The sequence below is a fragment of the Thermothelomyces thermophilus genome, chromosome 6 (genome assembly GCF_000226095.1).
Source record: "Thermothelomyces thermophilus ATCC 42464 chromosome 6, complete sequence".
In the NCBI taxonomy this organism is placed as follows: Eukaryota; Fungi; Ascomycota; class Sordariomycetes; order Sordariales; family Chaetomiaceae; genus Thermothelomyces; species Thermothelomyces thermophilus.
Genome location: NC_016477.1, coordinates 1,311,225 through 1,326,619, shown reverse-complemented (window position 1 = coordinate 1,326,619; position 15,395 = coordinate 1,311,225). Strand labels below are relative to the sequence as shown.

The 15,395-nt window shown below is 59.5% G+C and overlaps 6 protein-coding genes across 6 annotated transcripts; 4 read left to right on the top strand and 2 right to left on the bottom strand.

Moving 5' to 3' along the window:
• Positions 1–56: 56 nt before the first annotated feature.
• Positions 57–3,533, top strand: MYCTH_29375 (uncharacterized protein; the record flags this gene model as incomplete). Its single annotated transcript, XM_003665894.1, has 1 exon — positions 57–3,533. A coding segment is annotated over one exon (3,477 nt), but the record flags the coding sequence as incomplete, so codon positions are not given.
• A 939-nt stretch (positions 3,534–4,472) lies between these two features.
• Positions 4,473–6,455, bottom strand: MYCTH_2310203 (uncharacterized protein). The gene is made up of 2 exons (XM_003665893.1): positions 6,071–6,455; positions 4,473–5,954 (listed from the first exon to the last, which is right to left on the bottom strand). Exons 1-2 carry the CDS (start codon positions 6,314–6,316, stop codon positions 4,626–4,628), a joined length of 1,575 nt encoding a protein of 524 aa, XP_003665941.1. The 5' UTR covers positions 6,317–6,455; the 3' UTR covers positions 4,473–4,625.
• A 699-nt stretch (positions 6,456–7,154) lies between these two features.
• MYCTH_2310201 (uncharacterized protein) lies at positions 7,155–8,531 on the top strand. The gene has a single exon (XM_003665892.1). It carries the CDS (start codon positions 7,171–7,173, stop codon positions 8,455–8,457), a length of 1,287 nt encoding a protein of 428 aa, XP_003665940.1. The 5' UTR covers positions 7,155–7,170; the 3' UTR covers positions 8,458–8,531.
• Positions 8,532–9,235: 704 nt separating this feature from the next.
• On the top strand, positions 9,236–10,603 carry MYCTH_2310200 (uncharacterized protein). Its single transcript, XM_003665891.1, has one exon. It carries the CDS (start codon positions 9,267–9,269, stop codon positions 10,386–10,388), a length of 1,122 nt encoding a protein of 373 aa, XP_003665939.1. The 5' UTR covers positions 9,236–9,266; the 3' UTR covers positions 10,389–10,603.
• A 503-nt stretch (positions 10,604–11,106) lies between these two features.
• Positions 11,107–13,377, top strand: MYCTH_2310196 (uncharacterized protein). Its single transcript, XM_003665890.1, has 8 exons — positions 11,107–11,238; positions 11,328–11,353; positions 11,456–11,547; positions 11,658–11,807; positions 11,912–11,949; positions 12,101–12,276; positions 12,411–12,830; positions 12,991–13,377. Exons 1-8 carry the CDS (start codon positions 11,149–11,151, stop codon positions 13,019–13,021), a joined length of 1,023 nt encoding a protein of 340 aa, XP_003665938.1. The 5' UTR covers positions 11,107–11,148; the 3' UTR covers positions 13,022–13,377.
• Positions 13,378–15,321, bottom strand: MYCTH_2310192 (uncharacterized protein). Its single transcript, XM_003665889.1, has one exon. The coding sequence runs from the start codon at positions 14,994–14,996 to the stop codon at positions 13,659–13,661; it is 1,338 nt and encodes a 445-aa protein (XP_003665937.1). The 5' UTR covers positions 14,997–15,321; the 3' UTR covers positions 13,378–13,658.
• Positions 15,322–15,395: the final 74 nt, after the last annotated feature.

Here is a 15,395-nt window from a genome sequence, read left to right as displayed (position 1 = left end):
GCTTTGGAAATTCTCCCCGGTAGCACCGTATTCCCCACGACAGAATGTCTGCGCCAGTGGATCGACCAAGCAGCAACAATGATGGGAAGGAGGGCGACGGAGGAGACCTCGCGCAGTCTTTGGACCGCCTAACCATCTCAACATCTCCTCCCGCCAAAACACCCCGCTCTCCCCGTTCCGTCCGTCCCGCCGGACCTGCCCCCCTCAAGACGGCCACTGACCGCTCGCCCAGTTTTCCGTCCCCGGGCAATGCGGTGCGCAGTCCCCTTCGCTGTTCCTCCTCTGCTTCGGTACTTCACCCTTCTCAGTCTGCCACTCCAACTCTGCTGCGCAAGGCCTCGTTGAACTCGCTCCATTCCGCAAACACCGTCACTCCGTCTCGTCGCGCGAGTTCCGGGAGCATCTTGCCGTCTAGCAGGGTTAGATCGGGCAGATCGCCCCTCCGAAGCGTGTCCCCTGAGCTGCCAGAGATCGTCATCCCGACCCCCCATTCCATCGCCACCGACCACTTCAAGGCCGAGTTGGACATACATCATGGCCCAGAGCCTACCCGCCGAGCCGAGACCGTCGTGATCCTTCAAGACGCCTGCTATGGCCATCGGTACTCCCGCCCGCGGGCGTCGCGGGCCCAACTCAGCACCATCGTCGAGCGACCCGAGAGGATTAAGGCCTGTGTCCTGGGCTTGTCGGCAGCGTACGTGCGACTGGGCGAACGGCATCAGGATGGCGCATTCCCCCTCCACCCGGACACGGACGCTGCCTCGCTTCCCTCAATACCCTTCCGGATCCAGAAATCCACCCGGCGCCTGTCCCTGGGATCGCAGACGGTGACCAACGTGCATGGGACAAAGTGGATGGAGGAATTGAAGATGATGTGCGAGACAGCCGAGGCGAAACTGGTCGGGGGCGGTAAAGAGCTTCAGCGGCCAGACATCGACCGAGGCGCGAACGCAGAAGCGCCGCAGAAGTTCCACGAGGGCGATCTGTACCTCTGCTCGGAGTCGCTAGAGGCTATTGAAGGGGCGCTCGGCGGCGTGTGTGACGCCGTCGACGCCGTCTTTCAACCTCAGGGGCCGCGCCGGGCGTTCGTCGCCATTCGGCCACCCGGGCATCACTGCTCGGCTTCCCACCCTTCGGGCTTTTGTTGGGTCAACAATGTCCACGTCGGCATCATGCACGGCGTGCTCAGCCATGGCTTGACGCACGCCGCCATCATCGACTTCGACCTGCACCACGGGGACGGCTCCCAGGCGATTGCCTGGCAGCATAACGCCCGAGGCGTCGGCTTGGCTAAGAACGCGGCCTGGTGGAAGAAGACGTCGATCGGCTATTTCAGCCTCCACGACATCAACTCTTATCCGTGCGAGATGGGCGACGAAGAAAAGGTTAGGAACGCAAGTGTCTGCATCGACGGCGCGCACGGCCAGAGCATCTGGAACGTACACCTGCAAGGCTGGAAGACCGAGGCCGACTTCTGGGCCCTGTACGAGTCCAAGTATGCGGTTCTCCTAGAAAAGACGCGCGCTTACCTAAGGAGCCACACCGAGCGCCTCAAGGCGTCGGGCCTGAATTCAAGAGCTGCCATCTTCCTGTCGGCCGGCTTCGACGCGAGCGAGTATGAGGACCCCGGCATGCAGCGACACAACGTCAACGTGCCGACAGAGTTCTACGCCCGCTTCACCCGTGACGTCGTCCGTCTTGCGGCCGAAGAGGGGACGAGCGTAGAAGGCCGCATCATCAGCGTCCTGGAAGGAGGCTACAGTGATCGCGCGCTCTGTTCTGGTGTCTTCAGCCACCTCTGCGGTCTCGCCGGAGATGGGCCTAGCAACAAGGACCAGGAGCTTGGTAGCGGGGCTTCGGAGACCGGCCAGCAGTTCACCCAGCAGCGCGCTCGGAAAGACTCTAGTGCCAGTGAGCGGGGCGTTCGGCGGTACGAGTCGTCGTGGTGGTCTACTGCGCAACTCGAGCAGCTTGAGGCTACCCTTGCTGCGCCTGTGCCGGCACCCCGAGTCATCCGCAACACTCCGCCACCTACCTACTCATCACCTACTCAGGCGTCTCAAGCGAAAGCTGTCAACCCCAAGAATCGGAGCGGTTCTGTGTTGTCCCCAACCACGAGTAACGGAGCGTCTCGGGTCTCGTTCCAGCTGCCGCCGCCGCCGGAGGTTCCTTGGGCCATCGCCACGGTGCAGCTGAGCAGACTACTGATTCCAAGCGGGCGTCAAACGGCCAGCTGCACTGTTGAAGAGCTCAATGCCGACGCTACCAGGATTAGGCGTGAGCGCCAGGCGGCCCTGGCCGGATCCGCTCCTCCGACGGCCTCTTCTGCCCCAGAAGACCGGCCGCCCACTAGAATGGGACTACGGGAACGAAAGCCGAAACCCCCGCCTGTTGACGACGACGTAGATCGTAAGACCAGGCGAAAGACCGTGGCCGGGCCGGCGGTTCTTGACACAGAGGCTGGATCACGCGGAGCCACTTCGGTTCCTGGCAAGCAGTCTCGGCCGTCACGGCGTCTTAGCGCGGCGTCGACCGCTGTCTCTTCCGAGAGCTCAGAAGTGCCACCGTCGGTTCCTCGAATCGTCCCGATTCGCAGCAGCTCGAAGCAGGAAGTGGTGAACAATGCCGAAGCCTCATCGGATGTTGCCGGGCCCGGCGGCAGCAGCAACCTCCAGGTTAAGAAGACTAGAGCCCCGACCAAGAAGGAGGCAGTGCCTCGTGCACCCAAGGGGAAGAAGTCCACTGGCCCCGCAAACGGAGCGCCGGCACAGACTACCCCTTCTGCGAATGTCACTGCTGCATCATCGGCCGACAAAGCCGGCGACGCGGTGGACAAGCTGGCCGGCGAGATGAAGAAGATCAAGATCACGGTGGTCACCAAGGCACAGAAGGAAGCTCGTGAGCGGGAACGCCTGGCGAGAGAAAAGCTTTCACAGGCCAAGACCGTTCCCGGGCCCCCGCCGGCCGCGGGAGATGGATCTCCTTCGCAATCTACACCCGGTGCTGCTGACACCACCACCACCACCACCACCACCACCAACAGCAACAACAATAACTCCTACCTAACCTCGGAAACCGAACATCAGCTGCCCTCACCAACCCCGTCTCCGGCGCCACAGGCACCCCAGATCCAAACCCCCGTCAACCCCTCAACGCCGCCCGCAGAAGAAGACAGGAACATTGCAACAACCCCGTCAGTCGCTTCCCCGCCACCAACAGACCCGCGTCACGTACCCCTCCCAGCAAGCTCACCGCCACCAGCGCTCACGGAGACGCCCCTCAAAAACGATGCCACTCCCCCGCACACCAGCGAAGATTCCTTTGTCCACTACCAACCCGAGGGTCCAACCCCGGGACCGCCTCCCCAGTCCGCGGCAGAGCAGCCGCAACAACAAAACCAGCAGCTACAGTGGCTGCCGCCGAACGTGTCCGCTACGCCTGTGCCGTCGCCCATCAAGAAGAAGGACCTGCCGGTGTTTAGTAGCACCGGTTTCATCCCTTTTGCCCCGAGGCCCGGTACGCACAGCGACGGGTCGGATGCCGCTGATACTGGCGTGGGCGGCGCGTAAGAGGGTGCGCAAGGGAATGAGAAGCAAGGAGATAGCGAGAGACAGGAGGGGAAGGAGGTGCCCGAGTCGGCCCATTTCTGATTATTGTCTTTTGGGGAAGAAAAGGGGGGGTTGGGTGGTGATGTGGACTCTCCCGGACGTGATGGATATTGAGCCTCTACGGGAGAAGGAGACTGTGGGCGAGTTCGTTGTTGGGGTAGGGTGTGCCGCAGTTGTTCAGAATTGTCTTGTTCGTTCCGCGAGGATAGCCTGATCTGAAAAGGGACTGGGCAGTCAGCATGGCTTGGTCTTTATTTTTTCTTTTTCTTCTTCTTCTTCTTTCTCTCTCTTTTCTTGTTATGCGCAAAGCTGTGGTTTGCGGATGGAGTTCTTTTATCGAGGGAAGGTGGATATAGGCGTTTCCGAGGCCTGTCCGCCCTTCGCTCTGGGTTTTATGATATTCCTTCCCTCGGCTTGTTTAGATACAAACTGTAATAGCCATCACGTTCTGTTAGTGCGCGGGCATAGCAGGCCTCTGTGACACCTAATGGCGTCGGGCAGTTGGTACATGTAGAACATGGCTTCTGTCTATTCTGCGCGGTTCTCGTTTTCAGTTGTCGCCCGCCGATCTTACGATTTTTTTAGTGCAGAGTCATGGTTTCTGAAGGCTCTTGGATCGACGGTTGTCTTGAGAGTCAGCAAGCCCACTGCGGGCTTCCATATCCGCTCAACGTGTCCCAACTCTTGGAAAGTTGTCATGGTTGAGTTTTGAATGTACGTGCTTGAATATATTCGACAGGCTATCAGCAACCACGAGCTCTGAGCCGCGGCCTCTATATACTAGGTGTGGTATAATACGATCCAAATAAAGGGAAAAAAGCCAGCTGCCCTAGAAGTGATTTTACGCCCACGCCTCGCAGTCAAATTCCAAAGGTCAATCCTGTCTAGTCCTCGACAGGAGACTGCAACCTCAACGCCCATCATGCATCATCTAATTAGATGAACAACATATTTGAAAATCATCGGGTCAAAGAACCAAGACGGGCTGGACCTCCTTGCCATTTTGTGTTTGCTTTTTCACTCCCCCAACCTCAAGCGTCTCTGCCTTGTCTCCTCCATCTCTCTCAGCACGACCTCGTTGAACTCGTCCGGGTTGTCCAGGTACAAGTTGTGGCCGGCCTTGCGGACGACGATCACCTTGGCGGACCCGTTCTCCCTGCGCTTCTCGTCGTCGGTGGCGTTCAGCAGGGCCTGGACGCGGCGCTGCTTGAGCTTCTCCTCGGCCGCGTACCCGCCCGCGACGTCCATCCAGTCGTTCTCGCCGTACATGAAGACGACGGGGATGCCGGTCTCGCGCACGGCGGGGGTCGTGTCGGTGGCCGGGCGGAGGACCTGCCGGCCGACGTCCTGGATGCGGTTGATGAGGGGGCTGCGGGCGTAGGCGCCCGGGGCGAGGAGGTAGGGGAGGGCGTACTCGCCGCTGCCGCGCTGGCGGAAGAGCGAGTAGCTGTACATGTGCAGCGCGTCCTTCTCGGCGGGCGGGAGGTGGTTGAAGCGGCGGAAGGTCCAGCCCGAGACGAAGCGCGGGCCGAGCGGGCCGGCCATGCGGACGATGCTGAAGGGGGACACGTTGGCGTCCCAGAGCCAGACGAGCCAGCTCGGGATGGGCCGCTTGGGAGGGGCGGCGATGGTGGTGGTGGACTTGTTGTCGGCCGCCGGGGCGCGGACTCGGGCGGGCTCGCCCTTGACGATGCTCTCCTGGTCCTGGGTGAACTCGTTGGCCAGCGTCGACTCTTGCGGCTCGGGCATGGAGGAGTCGATGGCCCAGGGGTCCTCGGGGACGCCGACGGGCGAGGCGAGGATGAGCTTGTTGAGCCGGCCGGGGTATTTCAGGGCGTAGGACACGGCGAGATAGCCGCCCAGCGAGTGGCCGAGCAGGGTGAACTTTTCGATCTTGCGGATCTTGCGCCACTCCTCGAGCGCGTCGATGAACCAGCCCTCCGCCTCGGCAATCTTCTCCTTGGGGTCCTTGGCGCGGATCTTGAAGGGCGGTCTCGAGGAATTGCCCATGCCGAGCATGTCGAGCGCGTACAACTTCCACCCTCGTGCGCGGCTGAGCGGCTCAAAGTTCTTGTAGAAGAAACCGAGGCCGGCGCCGTAGCCGTGAAGCATGACCAAGGTATCGTCCGCCTGCTCCCCGACGCGCTCGATCGACAGCTCGTTCAGGGCCCGGTTTTTGCCGGACAGCTCCACCATGGATGTCCTCCACACTCTGAGGCCGAACGGGTCGCAATTGGCGAGATCCTGTAATTGCGAGCCCACCACCGTTTCGGCGCTGGCTTCCCGGAGGTAAGGGACGAAGGCGAGGACGTTGCGCTCGGCCTGTCGAGAAGATACACTCGCCCACTGTGTCGTCGGTCAGGAGGTTAGCGGTTGTGTGCGGCTTCGTGGCGGGAATCGGGAAGCGGGGAGCGGGGAGCGGGGAGCGGGGAACAGGGGAGCAAAGGAGAGAGCAGACGAACCCATTGCTGAACAGCTTCTTTGTACCCCAGCGGGAAGTAGGCCATCGGGCGCTGGGGCCGAGGCGGGCTGTCGGCGCGGGTTTGTGACATGGCCTGGTGTGAGGCGAGGAGGATGGGCTGGCGAGGGTCCTGTTGCGGGGAGAGGGAGGCGTCGGTCGAGAGGGCGGTGGGCTGCGGAGGGAGCAACGAGGCGAGCTTCAGTCGCTTCGGCAGCAGAAAAGTGGCGGCGGTGTAGGTTTTAAACATGGCGTGAGGGAGGGACGCGCGTTGAGGACGCCGCCCCTTATCAGAACGTGGTTGTGCTGCATCGTCCGGCCTCCCGTCGGCGAGTTATTCCCCGGAAACCGCTCGCTACAGCCAGAGTCGTGGCCAAATCGGATTTTGCGTCGTCCCGCGGGCCGATCGACAGGCGCTGCGGAGGCACTCCGTACCTGGTAGAATGGTTGAATGGGAGTGGAGCCCCCCCCTGGAACCCGCAAAAAGTACGGATTACACTAGGTAACCTGATGACGTTGGCACCAAACAGGGGACTGCCCTGAGACCCTTGCCCCATCACTTCACCGCGCGCCCCAAGTTACCTAGCACCTGCAGCTGTGGAAGCTGGAGGCTTTCCGGCCCATCCAAAAATTCCATCCCCATTCATCAGCACCAGCTGCCAACCCGCCACTGCGGGCACTTGCATCCGGACTCAAGGGCCCAGACTTGCCGGGGCGGCGATAATTTTCCTAAACTCCGCACATACACTACAGGACCCAGGCACACTTTTATTTTTATTTTTTTTTTCTTGTCTGCATGCGGCTAGGCCCGACGCGCTGACGCGGTCCCATATCGGCGGGCTCGTGTTACGCCGCAACCCATCCCTAATATTAGGTCCTCATACGTGCACACCTTACCAGGTTTCTTTGGACCGACCGTTTGTCTCCTGACTCGGCATCCCATCGGCATCCCATCGGCATCCCGTCCCTCCGGAGGGGGCTGCGGCACCCATCTCCCCTGGCCTTGGGCCGGATATCTCCGTGGTTTTTTTTATTTCGTTCATCGGCTGCTTACTCCCTCCTCCTCCCCCTCCCCCCCCCCCCCCCGCGGGGAATTCCGACACAATGGCCGACTCGCTCGACTCCATCGTCAAAGGCGCCCCGGTCACCCTCCCGGGGCAGGACCCCGCCAAAGTCGTCGGCGGCACCACCCCGATCGGGTCCTCCGATTCCCCGCCGGCTTCGGGCAAGATCGGCGACCCTCTCTCACACACGCCGAGCTCCCCCTCGATGATCTACCTCAACCTGCTCATCCTCGAAGCCTCCCTGCGCGCCCAGTACCTCGAGCTGCGCGCCCGCCGCCGCCACCACACCTTCTTCCTGACCCTGCTGACCCTGTGGACCGCCTTCTTCGGCTACGCCCTCTTCTTCGCCCCGCGCGAGGACGGCCGCGGAGTCGGCGGCAGCGTCTACTGGGTCATCGAGACCACCGAGCACATGTGCTTCCTCGCCGGCATCATCACGGGCCTGCTCGTCTGGGCCACGGGCATCTGGGAGCGCGGCGTGCGCTGGCCCAGGCGGTGGCTCGCCGTCTCCAACCGCGGCCTGCGCGGCTTCAACTGCAAGCTGGTCGTCCTGAAGCGGCCCTGGTGGAAGGAGGCCCTCAGCACGATCGGCTGGTTCCTGACATACGGTCTCTTCTCGGATAACGGGAGCTCGTACCGCTGGGTGGAGCCGTCTCTGCTGAGAGAGGTGGACAGGGAGCTGAACCTGACACGGGAAAGCCACCCGGCGGTGCACGTCAACAACCGGGACGAGGAGAGGGGCGGCCACGAGGAGGACTTGGCTCCCGGCGGAGACTACGTCAAGCTTCTGCTGCTGGCCAAGCCGTTTTCGCCCACGTTTAGGGAAAACTGGGAGTTCTACAGGGCGGAATACTGGGAGAAGGAGAACGAGCGGCGCGCCCTGCTGCGGGCCAAGCTCAAGGAGCGGGATCGCAAGCTGAGCAAGCAGAAGGGAGGCTGGTTCTGGTGGCTTCCCGGACGGAGGGTGGCCGATAAGCCCCCGGCGACCTCTCACGAGAAGGCTCACCACCCGCGGCATGCGGCTGTGGCCGGCGAGCACAGGCGGACGAGGAGCGGCAGCGCGAGCACCCGCCGGGGGAGTGTGTCGTCGGGCATGTCGGGCATGCACGGGCCGCGAACCCCCGCGTCCAAGATCGACGGGGAAGACCATCCTGGCATCGCGCGCAAGGGGAGCTCCTCCTCCGATGCTTCGGACAAAAAGCGCAAGAAGCTGACTGCCGGGGCAAAGAGCCGGCCGCCCCGTGTGGAATCTCGCTCCGCGACACCCGAGACGCCGTCGCCATTGGCCAAGGAAAGCACTCCGAAAGCAGACAGTCAAACTCCATAGAGAAGGCTGTTGCTGTCGTTGTCCGAAGCCTTTTCTGTTGTTGTTGTTGATGTTGTCCTTTTTCTTTTTCAAACAGAGGGAAAAAAAAATAAAGGGTCGCTTTGCGTAAGGGATATCTCAACAGAAAAACAACCAGTTTCTATCACATGATGACTCATCGTACCTCATGGGTAGCGGCCTCTGGCGTGTTTGAACTCTTTTATTATCGTGGTCTTCTGCCATCGTTTTGGGAATCATAAGAGGGTTCGGGTTGAACATATTCTTCCGCTGGCAATATAAACTGCCCCACCAAACCCCCCCCCCCCCCCCCGCCCCCAAAACCAAGGCAACATCGGCCCTAGACCTCACACCTTCCCACTTGGACCTGCCAATGCTTTATCGCTGCAGTCAGCAACTGTTGGAACACACGCAAATTGCTGTAACTGAATTCCACATGTTAAAGCCTTGTTTTTTCCTGCTTCTCACTCACACTGGCAAACTTGATAGATAGAAGGCGACGATCTTGGCTCAATTGTCGCTGCTCATCTGGACACACACACATACCGTCCATCCCTCCCCCGCAGCAGGCGAACAGTTCGCAATCAACAGTTGACTTCAACGCCGATGTCCTGGATATCATTGCTGCTCCATAAGTTGCACGCCGGCTTTTTTCTTTGCGAGTCTCAGCGGGAAGCTGCTGCTGTGCAAATCAGTGTCGCTTGGGGAGTTTAGCACGCAACGACAGCCACGCATCTAACACCCCCAGTCTCTTTCTTTTTTTTCTCTTTTTTTTCTTTTTTTTTTTTTTTGGTTCACTTATTCGGTCCACGATGGATGGCCCAACACCAACCCTCAAGGAGAGCATAGCTCCCTCCTTCCAGTCCACTGTCTTCCCAACAGCTCCCTACTCTTCGCGCCCTCCCTCGCCGCCATACATCCACGTTCCACCACCCATGCATTCCAGCCTCAGCCTGGGCAGCAGTTCAAAGCACGACCGCAACGGCGCGGGCACTCTAGAGGAGGAGGACGACCCCAATCACGACAGCGACGTCCTCATGACCATCCGCCCCTCCCCCTCCGCCGTCCACACGGCCGGCCTCACGCAGCAAGAGCTGTACACCGTCACCCAGGGCCTCCTGCCGCAGTCGGCCCGCGACGGCTCCTCCACATGGGTCTACGAGTCGCGCCGCCAGGCCCAGCAGGTCCTGTCGTACCTGTACCTCGGCCCGGCCAGCGCCGTCAAGGACCGGGCCTTCCTGGAGCGCGAGGGCATCACGATGGTGCTGTGCGCGCGCGACGCCCGCTTCGCCACGGGCACGGGCGGCGAGGGCATGCTCGTCAGCGGGGTGCGCCGGGCCGTCGAGGGGATGGGCGTCGAGGTGGAGGGCATCGACGTCGCCGACGGGCGGGAGCTGGTCGGCGCGTTCCCCGTCGCGGCCGCCAAGGTGAACCAGCACCTGCTCGCGGTGGCCGCCGCCCGGGAGGGGGTTGGCGCCGGCGCCGGCGCCGGCGCCGAGAGGCCCGGCAGGGTGCTGGTCGTGTGCGAGACGGGCAACGACCGGTCCGCGGCCGTGGTGGCGGCGTACCTGATGGCCATGTACGGGCTCGACACGGTGCAGGCGGTGCAGTTCATGCAGCTGAAGCGCTTCTGCGTCGCCCTCGGGGACGACTTCAGGTTTCAGCTCCAGACGTACGGCGACATACTCCGGGCGAGGGGCGACGTCGGGGCAACCGGGGGGCAGCATCATCATCACCAGCAGCAGCAGCAGCAGCAGGGCCCGGCCCAGCCGGGAGAGGCTGGTAACAGGGCGCCCGGGACCGCTGCCAAGCGGAGGATCGAGCAGACCATGGGAGAGACGGACGAGGGAGGGGAGGGCGACATGTCGATGGAGATAGATGACGAGCGGTACGAGGGTAGAAGCTTCGCGCCGTTTGTGGATCGCAGCTATTGATGGAGGGCACGGCATGAGTGGGCTGGAGTTGTTGGGATGAATGGCAAGGGTGATTTGGTATTATCGCGACTGGGGATTGATATCTGCTCATCATCATTTTCTTGTTTGGAGGCGGGAGCCGCAGATTGAGCGGCCGAGTTGGCGGGCGTTGGCTCTTTTCTTTTTTTTTTTTCTTGACTTATACCCCCGATCAAGCAAGCCTCTTTAGGGCTGTGTTACTCTGAGTGTGTTTTATACAAGAGGTTGCTGGCCAGCTTTTACGTACAGTATGTCCCCAAGGGGCGCGGCAAGGAGGAAAAATATAGAGGCGGAAGCAGTAGTAGTGTACCTAACACCAGGGTTGTGTGGGTCACAATACATACGACATACAGTACGGAGTAGTGTGCGCACGAGGGATATGGATTACTTACTAGCGTTCGGTTAATTTGTATGTATGTACGATTGATCCTATGTTATCCGTCTCGTCGACTTACCTGCTTCTTGCAGCATCAGGCAGTCAACAAGGATGTAGGAACCATTTGTCAAAAACCGGTTAGTGCTCCCGATACACCGCACCAACAAAGCGAAGCCCGCTGGATAATTACACTAAAGCAGCATGAGCCCCGGGACCCAAATGTAACCAACCCCTTTCTGCACCACACTTGACTGGTCAACTTGTCGTGAACCCCGCTCATCGCATCTTTATACCCTCATAATCTCGCCGTCGACCGGGCACGACCCTTTTGCATACGCACGAGTGAGCCAAACGAGACTTCACGGAATGGCAGACTCAGACGAATTGGCAGGGGCTTCATCCCCTAAGAAAACATGGACCGAGCACGAGACAGAGAGGATTGAAGTGGACGCCACTGTACGGAATACTGAGTCTTTCATCATCATGCTCAAGCATATCTCGCAGGAAAAGATAAGAACTTGACACTGATTGTCTCCTTGATCTAGCTGGCCGACGACCTTGATGACACGGTGTGAGTGAGGCTTCTCAAACTCGAAGCCTCATGATCTCTCTCTGTTCGGTCCTGATAAAGGCAAGTCGCTGAACCAACTAACACGGCTGCACCACCGCATAGCGGAGAGCCGAGCTACACGACCTCCTTGGCCTCGAGCGTGGTCGACTATCCCATTGAATACGGCCGTCGATACCATGCTTTTCGACACGGAAGTACGTTTCAAGCCATGATTTCACCTTGAGACTTGCTAGGCTTCACGCTGCCCCCCTATGCCTCGAGTGTATGAGTGTGGGTGCTGAACTGGAAGCTGTGTGACCGCAAGGGTACTCGCGTCCGAACGACGAGAAGGAAATGGAGCGCCTGATGCTTCTCCATAATATCGTGACACGCCTCATCGGGGGACTCTACACCGCGCCCATCGACAAATCCAAGACTCATCGCATCTTGGATATCGGTACTGGAAACGGCATTTGTAAGCCAGCTACCCCAGACTGCCTCTATCAGAGGAAAAAAAAAAACAAGAACAAGAAGAAAGCCTTATACTCACATGCTCATGACATTGACTTCCTGCCAAAGGGGCAATATCCATCGCCGACGAGTTTCCCGACGCTACTGTTCGTCTTTCCACACGCGACCCCTACCCGATTCCCACCACCACCACCACCACCCACCCCCACCCCCCTCTCGCCCTTATCCTCGCGCACCTCCCTTTCACCGGGCGCCCGGATATATTACTGACCTCCTCACTCTCTTCGGCCTGCTCAGGTTATCGGCAACGACCTCTCCGCCAACCAACCCTCGTTCGTCCCACCCAACGTCAAGTTTGAAGTCGACGATGTTGAAGACCCATGGGTGCACCCGGCCAAGTTTGACTGGATCTTCTGCCGCTACATGGCAGCGTCCATCCACGACTGGCCGAAACTGATGTCCCAGATTTACGAGTTCGTTTCTCCCACACACCTCCCCTTTTTATTCCCTCTCTATCCTCCTCCTCATCATCATCATCATCATCACTCATCCAATTCACTTTACCATGACCAATAATACTAAGAACAACACACAACCACTCGAACAGGAACCTCAACCCGGGCGGGTACGCCGAGTTCCAGGACTTCAACCTGACCTACTACTCGGAAGACGGCTCCCTGACCGAGTCGCACGCGCTGCGCCGGTGGAACGGCAGGCTGACGGACGCCGCGTTCTCGCTCGGGCGCGACCCCAACCCGGGGTCGAAGCTGGAGGGCTGGGTCAAGGCGGCCGGGTTCGCCGGCGTCACCGCCCGCCGCTACCGCGTCCCCATCGGGCCCTGGGCGCGGAACCCGCTGCTCAAGGAGGTCGGCGCCTGGAACCTGGCCCAGGTGCTCAACGGCCTCGACGGCCTCTCCATGCGCCTGTACACCACCGTGCTCGGCTGGAAGGAGGACGAGATCTGGGCCCTGCTGGAGCAGGTGCGGAAGGACCTGGCCGACCCGAGCGTGCATGCGCTGTTTGAACTGTGAGTCTCTCCCTTCCCCTCTTGACATGGTTTTTTTTTTTTTTTTCATTTTCTTTCTTCCTCCTTTGTTGCTACCTATCTTTTTCTCTTTCTTTCCTTATCCATACTTCCCCGCTCCGTCCCGCTTCCGTAAGCTGATGAGTCTGACATGTGCTATTAGCCACGTCGTGTATGGGCAGAAGCCGGAGTAGACCAGAAATGGTCTTTGAGAGTAAAAGGGCGAGAAATGGACCGAGTGATTGCGGAACCCTAGTGCTGAGGACCATGATCGTGCTGGATGCAGACTTGTCAAGGGTGGTTTATTGTTTTTTGCTTCTATTTATTTTTTTTATTTATTTCCTCAGGACGGTCCTTTCTCTTCTTCCTCGTATACGCCGCATCTCCGCCTGTTTTATTCCGCAGCGAGATCATCTGAGTTGAACAGACAGCAGCGATATACTCCAAGTACCTAGATACAGGTGCCGCCTTGAGTCTGAGTTGTCGTTTTCCGATCGTGGAGTGCAGAGCACGTTCTGCGGCACATTCTGCGGCACGTTCTGCGGCACGTTCTCGCGGGGTGCGCCGCTCGACCGAGGCGCCCCCACGTTGCCGCGCCGAACGTGATCGCAAACGGGTCGGAGATTTGACAAGCCAATGCAAGCTCCTGCATAACCACCGCATCCTTCTGACTGCTTAGTTGCATGACTCCTCCAATGTGGTGTAACTGCCGCATATGTGCACAGCGTGGGCGCTACTTCCAGGGGAGCCGGCGCAGGTAGCCCGGTAACGACATTGGGACAAACGGGGCTGATTTGTTGATGATTTTGAAAGCTCAATGCTCAACGGCCACTACCATGCCGTGATATCCTCAACCTCGGCTTCGCCAAACGTGCTGCTCTTGGTCAACTCTCCAACCGAGCTCTCCACCACCGCACCGTCGGTGTCCTTGTTCATGATATCCGGAAGGACCTCCCTCAAGAAGTCCAGGATGTAGTGGTTGACTTGCTCAAACTGCAGTAGGAAGGCATCGTGACCCTCGGGACTGTCAATCCGCTCTAGCCGCGCGTTCTTGATGTGCTCTGCCAATTCTTCCTGCTCCGCAAAAGTGAACAACCCATCGCTCTCGATGCCGAGAACCAAGGTTGGCTGCTCAATCATGGCCAGCGCCTCGGCTATCGTCCCAGCACGGCCCCGGCTCACGTCGTGCGTATCCAGTTTCCGAGTCATCGCGATGTAGCAGTTGCTGTCGAAGCGCTTGACGAACTTGTTACCCTGGTAGCGTAGATATGACTGGGCCGAGAAATAGGTCGAAGTCGGCGGGATGACCTCGCCGCCCGTAAGGCTGCCGTTCTTTGACCCGTGGAACTGCGGATCCGGGGACGCACTTCCCGAGCCCTCATTCTTGGGAGCTTGCTGTGCCTCGCTGGCCCTGCGAGATGGGCTTTTCGTCCACTTGTGTCCGTCGTTATGGATGTGGAAATGGGCCTCGGAGGGAGTGGAGGGCGCGGGCCGTTCGCGGATCGTCTGCCGGCGTGAGGGATCGGGAATGTTACGGCCGAAGCGGGACTCGAACGAGTTTCGGCTCCTGTATGTCAGGAGTGCGGCCATGCGCGCCGCACCGAGCCCTGTCGAGGGAGGGTCGGAGAACGAGTAGTAGCCGTCTTCGTACTTGGGGTCGGCATAGATGGATTGCCGCTGGGCCTCGCCCCAGCTGATACCCCAGGCACTGTGCCTGCTCGAGGTGGCGATGGGCACAATGCACCGCACATAGTCCTTTCCAAAGTACGCCCATTCGAGGACGAACATACCACCAAGCGACCCGCCAATTACGGCAGCAATCTGTTTGACGCCTAGGTCGTCGAGAAGTAGTTTGTGCAACCTACAAGGGTGATGATGATGATAATGATGATGAGCATGAGAACCAACACCTCTCCAGGATAAGAACATCACAACGTACCGGACATCATCCCTAATGGTGGTAAGAGGAAACTCTGGACCATACCGGCCTTTGGAGGGGTCTCCGTCCTTGGCGGTAACCGGACTGGCAGTGCCGTAGGGGCTTCCCAAGCTGTTCATGCACACGACAAAGAAGCGCGATGTGTCGAACGCCCGGCCAGGACCACCGAGGAGAGGACCCCACCAGTCGCCCACGTCGGCGCTGCCGGTGAGCGCGTGGCAGATGACCATGACATTGTCGGCGTTGGGCGAGAGGGTGCCCCTGGTGGTGTATGCCACAGGGACATTGTAAAGCGTCACGCCCGACTCGAGCGTGAAAGATGGGATGATGGCTATCTCCTGGTGCGGAATGAGCTCCGCAAACGGATTCTCCGGCTGCGAACGAACTCTTTCTTGGAAGTATTCAGCCACTATTCTTCTTGAAAAGGCAAAGGTGTGCTTGGGGGCAGGTAAGGAAGGGTTGAAACGAAAGGACGAAATCCAAGAAACAACAGAAGTGACTCACCGTACACCGGCCGCTGCTGGCCTTCGCGCACGGAATCTGGAGTCATGGCGGGGTTGAAAAAAAAAAAAAAAAAAAAAAAAAAAGACAAGGAGCGAGAGCCAACGATGGAGGGGCGAGTCGAGGGA

What these genes read in the sequence shown, in the direction of transcription:
- MYCTH_2310203 (XM_003665893.1), bottom strand. Translation starts at nt 6,316, where the DNA reads ATGTTTAAAACCTACACCGCCGCCACTTTTCTGCTGCCGAAGCGACTG. An exon ending in AAGAAGCTGTTCAGCAATGG is followed by an intron (nt 5,955 to 6,070) that starts GTTCGTCTGCTC and finishes CCGACGACACAG; the next exon opens with TGGGCGAGTGTATCTTCTCG.
- MYCTH_2310201 (XM_003665892.1), top strand. Translation starts at nt 7,171, where the DNA reads ATGGCCGACTCGCTCGACTCCATCGTCAAAGGCGCCCCGGTCACCCTC.
- MYCTH_2310200 (XM_003665891.1), top strand. Translation starts at nt 9,267, where the DNA reads ATGGATGGCCCAACACCAACCCTCAAGGAGAGCATAGCTCCCTCCTTC.
- MYCTH_2310196 (XM_003665890.1), top strand. Translation starts at nt 11,149, where the DNA reads ATGGCAGACTCAGACGAATTGGCAGGGGCTTCATCCCCTAAGAAAACA. An exon ending in GGATTGAAGTGGACGCCACT is followed by an intron (nt 11,239 to 11,327) that starts GTACGGAATACT and finishes TCCTTGATCTAG; the next exon opens with CTGGCCGACGACCTTGATGA. An exon ending in GACGACCTTGATGACACGGT is followed by an intron (nt 11,354 to 11,455) that starts GTGAGTGAGGCT and finishes ACCACCGCATAG; the next exon opens with CGGAGAGCCGAGCTACACGA.
- MYCTH_2310192 (XM_003665889.1), bottom strand. Translation starts at nt 14,996, where the DNA reads ATGGTCATCTGCCACGCGCTCACCGGCAGCGCCGACGTGGGCGACTGG.